General features: G+C 48.7%; 1 protein-coding gene and 1 long non-coding RNA gene across 6 annotated transcripts in view; both read left to right on the top strand.

Annotated features, from left to right (window-relative positions):
- Positions 1-865: 865 nt before the first annotated feature.
- Positions 866-2,339, top strand: LOC129647047 (uncharacterized). Of its 2 annotated transcripts, none has more exons than XR_008712252.1 (3): positions 866-986; positions 1,286-1,382; positions 2,195-2,339. It is a non-coding gene; the product is annotated as an uncharacterized LOC129647047 (long non-coding RNA). The 2 variants fall into 2 exon arrangements; XR_008712251.1 differs by having other exon boundaries at positions 935-1,031.
- Positions 2,340-2,348: 9 nt separating this feature from the next.
- GRHL3 (grainyhead like transcription factor 3) overlaps positions 2,349-10,392 on the top strand; it is a 36,134-nt gene continuing 28,090 nt past the window's right edge. For 2 of the 4 annotated variants that reach the window (XM_055574123.1, XM_055574122.1), the window contains exon 1: positions 2,349-2,516. In XM_055574123.1, coding sequence (XP_055430098.1) covers positions 2,500-2,516 — 17 coding nt within the window. In that variant the 5' untranslated portion in view covers positions 2,349-2,499. Of the gene's footprint in view, positions 2,517-2,545; positions 3,520-3,547; positions 3,859-10,392 lie in introns of those variants that run through there. The other 2 variants (XM_055574125.1, XM_055574124.1) reach the window with 2 other exon arrangements.

Genomic DNA, 10,392 nt, shown 5'->3' with positions numbered 1-10,392 from the left:
TGTAGATGGGTGAGGGCGATTAAAGAGACATGATCCACAGGTGTAGAGAGAGAGGACCCATTTAAAAAGCCCAGCGAGCACAGACACGCTGCCTGGGTTCCCAGTCTCCACCTGAGCCCAGCCAGCATGAGTCACCCCCATGGCCCTTTACCTGGGAGTTGCAACACAGCTGAAAGAAACTTCACAGCCTTCCAGGAGGCAGGCAGACAGGGACACAGACAAGTGTGCCATCCTTCGGGCAGTACTAAGCTCTGCAATTACAGCTGGCACCAATGGCCCTCCTGCCACCAAGAGACCCTGCCAAGGGCTTGGGCATCCAGGCTCTGCTCTCTGATCAGATCCCAACTCTAGCGCTACCTCTCCTAGGCCATGCAGCTTGAGGAACTTATTTAATCACTTCATACCTTCGTCTCCTCATCTCTAAAACAGGGATAACACAAGGGCCTATGGCATACAGCGGTTTTAAGGGGGAGACAAGATATGCAAAGGCTTAGCACAATGCCTGACGCGTGAGGTATGCTGGGCACAGACCGTGTGCCAGACACCATGGAAGGCGCTGGAGATTCAACAGTGACCCAGACAAGGTCTCTCCTCTTACAGAGTTTACATTCTAGAAGAAGGGATGAAAGACAATAAACAATTCAGAGAGATTTCCAAAAGTCACAAGGGATTCAGAGAGCCAGAATTAAGTGATGTGATAGAGTGACTGAATGCCTACTTTAACAAGGGTGGTGGGAGAGGCCTGCTCTGAGGAGGTGGCTTCATTAGCAATTATTATGATTATTTACTGTTATTTGTCAGGACCCCCTCCATTATCCCCAACATAGCTTCCAGCGAGGAACCAACCTCTGACAATTCTCTCCACAGGCCTGACCACACCCCAAGAGGGCTCCTCTGGATTCTGGCCTTACCTTGAAAACCTCCATCAGACTGGCAGGAGTAGCTGAAACTCCGCCTTTCCCTGAGAGAGAAAGGAGTGGGCCAAGGTGAGGCTCTCAGGAAAACAGAGCAAAGGGGTGATGTGTCAAAAGGTGTGTGTGTGTGGCGGGTGGAGGTGGTGGGTGGGGAGGAGGAAAGAGAGAAAACAAAAGATACCAAGACCGGCTTAGACTTCAGTTCAGATTACTCGTGGTGGAAGCTCTATAAAAAGTTCTAGCATTCTCCTGTTTGTTTGTGGATCTTCTGGGTTTACCAACCTTGTTCTTTATGGAAGACAGCTCATGGCAATCATTCCACAATTACTTAGTCTAACAGGCAACTGATTTCTCCTGCATTTCCTACGCAGAATGAAGCACTTACTGGAGTTTGGGAAATGACCGGCTAGCTAAAGGTTTCAAAGGTGATCGACTTCAACTTTTCCATTCCTTGTGTGCTGGCCAGAGGTATGTGGTTTGCTGACATCTCATTCAGATCTGTATCACACCAAATAAAAGGCTGCCTGCATCCTACACCCCCACTCCTGGCTGTCAACACACACACACACACCCTCCAGATCATAAACTCCAAGAGCAGTGACCCTGTCTTTTGGGCCTGTCTCCCCAGAACCCAGAGTAGAGCCTGGCACACATTAGGTGTTCCACAGATGTCTGCTGAATTGAGGCCAGTGACTTCAGCTCAGAGGGACAGCCACATGCGGAGTGAGATGACTGAAGATTCAGATCTGGGCTCTGACACTCAATAGCTCAGGTCCTTGGGCAAGTCACGTTTACCCTCCGGCTTCCACTTCCTCACCTGCGAAGTGTGTGTGTTGGGGGAGGAAGAGAGCGTGCTAATAGCTACCACAGTGGGTTGCTGTGAGCCGTCAAGAGAAATCACCTGAATAACTGTAAAAGACTATTCAGAAATAAGCTTTCCCTTAAAGGGAGAGCTCTAGGAAAAAAGAAAGGGGACTCGCACAGAGGCCCACAAGGGAAGATCTGCTCTCTCCTTTGGGAATTCCCTGGTGGCTGTGAAGTAGTCCATGCTGGGTAGGGGAGGAGGCCAAGGGAATCTGGCAGGGTGGTGGGGCGGGGGGGTCGGGGGGGAAGGATGTTCCAATGTTCCAAGTATCCAGGATACTAGAAACAGGAATCGAGATTTCCTGCAGCCAAATATCTGTTTGTCCCTGTACTTTTCCTCTGGCTATCTTCTCTCCAGCATTTTTTTTTTTTTCTCCTCCCTCCTACCTCATCTCCACCCCCACCCCCTCACCAAGGAAGGAATTGGCCAGTTCCACCCAGCCAGCCCCCCAATGGCTCCGCCCCCAGCTCGGCAGGCCAAGAGTTAACAGCTGCACCTGTTGAGGTATACCTGCTGTCGCCGGCACCTGTACCTGTAGCCAATCAGCACCAGCACTGCCGGGAACCTACCTGTCAGCAGAATCCCCACACTGAAACCTCAACATAAATCAAACAGTTCCCTGGGCAGGGAATGTCTGTGTCAGGCGAGAATTAGAGACGAGCGGTCAGCAGAGCCTCGGTGCCCGGTGCCGATCCATCGTACCAGCCTGGGAGCCGGAAGATGTCGAATGAACTTGAGTGAGTAAACAACCGTGGATGCCTGGCACTCTCTGAGTGGGGAGGCTGTATGGGGTTTCTAGAAGGGGAAAGGGCAGGGAGACCGGCGCCAAGATTCACAGAGCAATTTGTAAGGGTAAATGAATGGGCTGACGATCTCACTCTGGCGTGTTGAGGCAAGCCCCGTCTCAAGCGAGAGCTGAGTGTTTCCCTGGGAAAATTTTTTTTTTTTTTTTCTCCTTTCTCTCTCTGCTGAGCAGTTTCGAGCCAGGTAGGGAAACACAGGACTGAAACTGTGAAGGCTTTCGGCACCACTTTCTGATACATTGAAGGGGCCCTGGAAGTCAGAGACAGCGGCCAATCCCAGATAAGCTTTCCATTTTCTTGCCCCAAATAACTTTTTTGAGGTGGTTCTAAGAGCTGTCTTAGGCAGAGAGTTGGGTTTTTTAAAAGGGACTTGCTTGTTGGGTTTGAACAGTCACAAGTGGGAAAGTTAAGTGTGCTGGTTAAACATATGCACTCTTTGGTCGGCTTGACCTATGTTTGAATACAGGCTCAGCTCCTTGTGCGCTGTGCAATCTTGATTTGGACAAGTCATTGAACTGATCTGTGCTTCATTTTCCTCATCTAGAAAACGGGTACAAGAATGTTCTGTAGGATTATTGAGAGTTAAGTGTGATAAACTCTAAAATGCTTAGCACAGAGCCAAGGTCTGAAGAAGCATTCAATAAAACGTGGTTGACTTCATGCAGAGGCTGTTCTAAGGCTGAGGAGGTTGAGCTGTGGTTTTCAGTGAGGTCATCTCTATTGCCTGACAGGACGCAGGTGACTTCTCGCCCACAGCTGGGATTTAGAATCCCTGCTGGCTGATGCTGACTTTCACCATGGACTCCCAGCTCGGGGTCCAGACCTCAGAGAAGGTGGGATGAGGCTGGGATTCTGGGCTGCTGGAACCTGAGTTTAGGGAGCTGGCAGAAACCAGGCTCCTAAAACACAGACTGTCCTTTTCCTTCCACCCTCAGAGGTAAGAGGGCAGAGTCAAGGATTGAACAATCTTTTTTTTTTCTAGCTACTCCTTAATAGATTATTTTAAGACCATGAAGACCTAACAGCATAGCCTGTGGTGGGGCCTGACTGCAGACAAGATTCATGATACCAGTCAGCTCTTGGATTCTCCTGGGTTAGCTATCTATGTCCATGGTAGAATCACTGGCCATCAGATTTCTCTGGAATGGGTTTCCTGGGGTAGATAACGTGTTAACAACTGGAATAAGAGCAGGTCAATGGAGCCAACACTGAGGTTCAAGTTCCAGCTCTGCCACTAATCAGCTGTGTGACTTTGGCCAAGCCACTTCACCTGAAGGTCAGTTTCCTCACCTGTAAATTGTGGTCATATTGGTACTCACTTAATGGAGCTGTTGGGGTATCCAATAACTTTAGAAAAGCAATTGGTTTAAATCCTGGTTAAGGAGCAATCTAAAATACCTTTGTTACTTCATACAGAAATAACTAATCAACGAGCATTTCTTGCTTTCTATTCTTTATTTCTAATATTTTTAATAATTCTAATTTAATATTTCTAGTATTCTTTCAATATTCTATTATTTCTTGCTTTCTATTATTCTATACTTTGAACCCCATTTAGCTCTGCTGGTCAGCACAGCAGAGACTGCAGACAGAAATGTATTCATTGGTGTTGCTTAGGGTTAAGTGTCTTGAAGCTGGGCTACTTGAACAAAAAGTTTTCCTGCATTTCTCCTCCTTAATGATTTGAGTCTGAAGTCAGAGTTCCTGACAGTGGAGGCTTCTCCAGTTGGGGTGGGGTGAGGGGAATCTGTGCCTGCTGAGTAATTGCAGGCAGAGTCTGAAGTCATCACTAAAGATTACAATGACCGAGTCTCAGTGCCTGGGGGCTCAAGTGCCTTTACTGATAAAGGGGGGTTGGGGGCGGAATCCACTGCTTAGCTTGCAAGTTTTGAGCTGCTTGTGCTGCGGGCACTGTCTTGCTGCTGCCGTGCCCCAGAAATGCAGTTAAAGAGAACTGGTTCTCGTATCCATCTTGATCCTGAAGGAATGACCACCTCTTGCCAGGCCCTGGTGCAGTGGGAAAAGCCCGACTTGCACAAGAGTCTAAATTCTGCCACTTAGCAACTTCAGGATCCTAGTGAATCTGCTTCTCTTTCCTGACCCTCAGTTTCCTCGTCACTCCAGTAAGGATACAGACGTCTACCTGGTCGGGAAAACAGTGGGCACCCGTAGGTGGGCCACCCAATCTGGTGGAGGAGCGCCATAAATGTGAGAGCCCAATTACCAGGCCACGTCGAAGACTGGCTCTTGGCGGGCATGGAGGCCAAGCAGTGGAGTTAAAAGCCAGCTCAAGGCAGCTGGCAGGTGGAGCGCACGGGACTTTTCATGTGGTTGGGGCTGGGCGCATCTGCCAGCCTCTAGTCCTCCACAAACCGCTGGTGCCTCCAGCCCAGTGGTTCCTACCCAGCGCCTCGGGGGCTGGAGTCGGTCGGTCGCTACGGATCCTGGGGCGGCTGGGGCGCCGGAAGTCGCTGCCAGACGCCCTTTTCTCGCGGGAAACGGTTCCGTGAGAGAGCTAGACGGGTCGCAGTCAGGCCGCCATATTTGGAGAAGCATCTTTGTTGGGCGCGAGGGCGTATTGGGCGCCTGGTTGGCCAGTGCTGTCCCGTCCAGTCCGTTGAGGAAATGAAGGGTGTAGAGATTAAGTATTCAGCACGCAGTAGGTCTGTGGAATGAAGGAAAGAGAGGGAAGTGAAGGAGGCACGCCAGGACCCTCGAGCCGCAGTCTGGCCCCCACCAGCTGTCTGAAACCATCTTCCTCCTTGGAGAGCCTCAAGGGAGGGTAGGAGGGGGACCCGACCCATCCCATCCCCGTCTGTGACCTCAGGCTTCGCCGCCACTCCACCCAAGCTCCGAGAGCGCTTGGGCTCCAGACTGCCTGCAGCGCTGAAAGAGTTAACCAGGAACGCCTCCTGCTGTGGTTTTGTGGTCGAAACCATGATTGCCAGGAGCAAATTTTTGTCGTGTTATTAAAAGTCAGAGCTACTCTGCTGGTGAATGAAAAGTTAAAAACCCTCGTTAAGACCGGGCTGTAAAACGGGCAGACTGAGCCGAGAGGCCCCTGCGACGACCCTAAGGGCGGCGGCGCCTGCCACTCGGTCTGCTGCCCTCTCCTAGTAGGAGCCCCCTGTCGGTGTCTGGAGCCCAGAGGGTCTTCAGGGGTCCACACGGAATACGACGGGAAGGAAGAGTCTCAGGGCTGAAAACGCAAAGAGCGTATCCAAAGCACCCTTCGGTTAAAACAAAAGTAACAGCCAAGTCTTTATTTGAGCGGGGACTTCACAGTGGACACAGGGTCCGGTATTTGAGAAGGACATCATCTCCTGTAACCCTCCCAGCACTCCAGTGAAGGATGGGAGTATAAATACAGTTTTGCGAGTGATGGGATTTAAGCTTGTCCCAGACTCCCCAAGATCTTGCTGAAGAGCTGGGATCTTATAAGGGGCCAAAAGAATGCTCCGCACCAATGTGTCATGCTGCGTCTCACCAGCATGGATGTTGAAAACTAATGAGATACTGCCAGACTGTTAACTCTGCTTATCTCTGAGTAGAGGAATGCAGGTGAATTCTAGTCTCTGCTTCCAATTTTTCTGTATATTCCATGTTTTATATATTGTGTTTTACAAAGTGACCCTGTGTCACTTTTGAAATGAGGAGAGGGAGGAAAGAGTCATATTGGTTCACCTTAAAAAATAAAAAAAACCGTATTTTCAAAGTGTGGTCCTTGGACCAGCGTCATCAGCGTCATCACCTGGGAACTCCGTAGAAATGCAGATTCTCAGCCCCACCCTAGAGCTACTGAATCAAAAACTCTGGGGGTGGGGTTCAGCAATATGTGTTTTAACAAGCCCTCCAGGTGATTCTGATGCCTGATCAAGTTTAAGAACCATTGGCCTAGAAGACCTGGCAAAGGATGGGAAAGCAGGAGGTTCCCAATTCCACACTGACTTGCAGCGTAGTTGCTGAGTCAGCAGGCTGAGAGCTTTGCTATGGGGTCACACCTGTGTTTGAGCCCAGCTCTGCCAGGTAGGATCCCCTGGTGGCTCAGACAGTAAAGAGTCTGCCTGCAGTACGGGAGACCTGGGTTCGATCCCTGGAAATGGCAACCCACTCCAGTATTCTTGCCTGGAGAATCCCATGGACAGAGGGTCCTAGCAGGCTACAGTCCATGGGGTTGTAAAGAGTCAGACAGGACTGAGCAACTTCACTTTCCTTTCACTTTTCCTACCAGGTACAGAGTGGGTAACTTTTGGATGGGCTCTTTAACCTTGTCAGTGTTTCTGCATATGTAAAGGGGTGATATCACCCACCTCACAGGGTATGGATGAGAATGAAAAAGCACAAGGCCTGACTTATAAAATAACTTAGTTGCTTTCCTTCCTTTGTCTTCCTTCCCCTGTCTGAAACTCAAGTTTTTGCATTGGTGGTGGTGGTGGTTTAGTGGCTAAGTTGTGTCCAATTATTGGGACCCCCTGGACTGTAGCCTGCCAGGCTCCTCTGTCCATGGGATTCTCCAGGCAAGAATAATGATGTGGGTTGCCAGTTTCTTCTCCAGGGGATCTTCCCTACCCAGGAATCAAACCTGGGTCTCCTGAATTGCAGGCAGATTCTTTACCAACTGAGCTGCAAGGGAAGTTTTGTTCCATTAATGGAACAAATAATCCTGGCTGGCTACCCACCCCCCATCCCCCAAACCCCATTCCTTTTGCCTCTTTAAAAAGGTCAGAGCAACTGATCTAGTGAAAGTCTTGAAGGGAAAGGCTCTCACCAATATCTAGGCCTTCCTAGGAGGTTTGCAAGAATGGGGAACTGTTGAGGGCAGGGGCAGCATGGTATTTACCTTTATGTCCCAGCACCGAGCCTGTTCAACACAGTGAGTGAATGAATGAAGGGATGTGGCGCCTTGGGTCTCTAGGTGGAGTGCAATTTCTTTCACATCTCAACTGAATTACAGGAAAGAATTAGGAAAATTGGATAGGAAACCAAGAGGAGAATATAGCGTGAAAAAAAATTCCCATCGAGGGAAGAATTTTCAAAGAGGAGGAAGTGAGTTTCTGGTATAATTAGAAAATGGCACATAATTAATTTACACGCAGCTAAAAGTGTTGGCTGAAGCCTGATAGCTCTTGGTTAACTTGCCCACCTGGATCCAGATGATGAAGCTGGCAATGCTTGCAGCTGTTTATCTGAGAATCTCTGAGTATCTGGTCTCCGTCTGTCAATAGTAGAAGGAAAAAGTGAGTCTGAGTTGTCATGCAGTTTTCTGGGGGCTACCCCACAAAGTGAGTATTAGTAAGAATAATTCATGTTGTTATGTGTTGGCACTATGCTGATTACTTTGCCTTCATTATCCCTTTGCATTTTCCAACAGTAATAGCTCACAAAGGTGTAAAGAGTAAACAAAAAAATGATTTGAAATTGTTGGGCCAGCATCTGGCACTTGATAAGCCCTCAATGAATAATAGCTATCACAGTAACTCTGATGTTATTGCTCTCATCTTCTCCCATTTTTTACTGGTAAGAAAGTTGAGGCACAGAGAGGTCAAGTGTAAAGTCATAGCAGAGCTGAAACTAGAACCAGCTCTGCCTAGCTCTGATGCCACTCTATAACTATTTACAAAGGTAAATACCATGTTGTCCCTGCCCTCAGAAGTTCCCAATTCTTGCCAACCTCCTCATTCAAACTGGGGTCGGTATACAGCCATTCCCTAAGCGCTGCCATTTCCCCACGGAGGCCCCCAAGTGAGCCCCCAGCAGGTGACAAGGCACATTTCACAACCTGTGCATCCAGAAACCAGACGGGCCACTTGCAAGCACGACAACCCCGGAGCGGTCTGCCATGCCCAGGGAACACCTTCCAGGGGGATGACTGGAAAATGATTCCTCCGTGAGCAGTTGTGGCAGGGCCTCCCCTGGGTAATTAGTGAGTGTGATTGATCACTGCTGATGAGCTGTGTGGCTTACAACAGGGTTTGACAAGTCATTGGGTGTATCTGGGTGTCACCACCCAGCTCGGGCAGCCTCTGGAACTCTTCCTCCTCAGGCTGGAGGGAAGTGGGGCCCAGGTGCCTGGATCTGTCCTGTTTCAGGGACCTCGTTTAGTGAGGCTGCCCCCTTGGTGGTGAGTTTTCTTCCCCCTTCTGTAAAATTAAGTCAGAGGCCTTACTTTTCCATCTCTGAATTACAGAAATGCCTTTGAGATAAGGTAGTGATTGAGCTGAGTACTGGACAGGAAGCTAAGAGACTTGAATCCCAATCCTACTCTGTGCTGTGTGTCCTTCGGCAAGTCAGTTGCTGCCAGAGATTAGATTTATAGGGACTTCCCTGGCAGTCCAGTGGTTAGGAGTCTGCGCTTTCACTGCTCAGCAGCTAGGTTCCATCCCTAGTCAGGGAACTAAGATCCCACAAGCTGGGTGATGTGGCCAAAGCAGACAACAACAGAAACTAAAAAAGAGAGACTAGATTTCGAAAGTCGCTTTGCACACTAACTGGATCACCAAAAAAAAAAAAAAAACCCTCAACTAGTAGCTTTACATTTACTTAGTCTCATTTGGATTCTTAAGTGGCTTGGCCAGAAAGCTGTGGGTATTCAGAATCGGAAAGGACTTGGGATGAAACCATACTTCACCACTGTAGGCATTTCACCCCTCTAGGTGTCTGAGGAGACAGCCTTGTCAAGGTTCTTGATGCTGGAAGACAGAGACCTCTGTCCTATGCCTGGTGCCCTGAGATACCAGCTAAGTAGCCTTAGGCAAGCCAGTGGCCTTCTCTGTGGCTCATTTTTTTCCTGTTATCAAATGGGGATAGTCATACCCTCCCTCCCTACCTTACAGGAGCATTGCAGGATCAGAGATGATGACAAATGTATGAGAAGCGTGTTGAAAACTATAACACACTATGCAAATATGAGGGATTGTCAAATCTCACACTTGAGTTTCCTGCTCAGTGCACTGGCCTTCCTTGAAACAAGGCAGTATATGCAAAAACCCTGGCTCACACCTGGCACACAGTAGGCGGACAATCTCTGGGAGCTGTCCCAAGCTTATGCCTTTGATCTTGCCTTTGATCTGGAAGGTCAAAAATCCTCCCACACCCATCTCCACATTTCTTCTTCCCCTCCACCCTTCTTTTCAACCAGCATCTAGTTATTCCCCAAAATTGAAGCAGGTCGGAAGTCCTCTGGCTTCTTTCCCTTCATAGCTTTCTTCGCCTGATAGCAGCTGTCCGTTTGTTTTGTGGTCGTATTTGTCTTGCCTGCCACTAAACTGCAACCCCTGTGACAAGAGAGATCTTATTGTCTCGCCCGCCCAGGACAAATCCTGGCTCGTAGTATAATAAATATTGACAAATATTTATTAAAATGAGGCATAGATGGTTAGGTGGATGGATGCCATCCAGCTTTATTGTTTTTTTCCCTCTCTTTTGCATCCCTTCTTAGAAACTAGTGGTTGGTGGGAAAGTGACTAGTCATGGAGTTCGATTCCAGGAGGCTGGCTTTGTAACTCACTGGGCCAGTCCCCTGAAACAGGTCACCTAACGTCTCTGTTGTCTGTTTTCTGGTCTATAAAGTGGAGATAATAACACATCATGTATGTTGGGAGGCTCCATGAGATAATGAATGTGAAAGTCAAGGCAAGGGGTTATTACACTGTCTCTCTTGTTTTTGACATGGAACCTGGTTCACAGGCAGGATGCTGGGAGAGGATGTTAATTTAAGAACCTCAGGCAGTGGGTCCCCTGTACTCTCATTTGGGGGTTCTAAGAAAATGATGGTCATGATGATGATGATGGCTGTTATTTACTAAGCGAT

Source organism: Bubalus kerabau, chromosome 3 (genome assembly GCF_029407905.1).
Source record: "Bubalus kerabau isolate K-KA32 ecotype Philippines breed swamp buffalo chromosome 3, PCC_UOA_SB_1v2, whole genome shotgun sequence".
Taxonomy (NCBI): domain Eukaryota; kingdom Metazoa; phylum Chordata; class Mammalia; order Artiodactyla; family Bovidae; genus Bubalus; species Bubalus kerabau.
The sequence above is the reverse complement of the archived record's forward strand: the minus strand, read 5'-3'. Positions and strand labels throughout refer to the sequence as shown.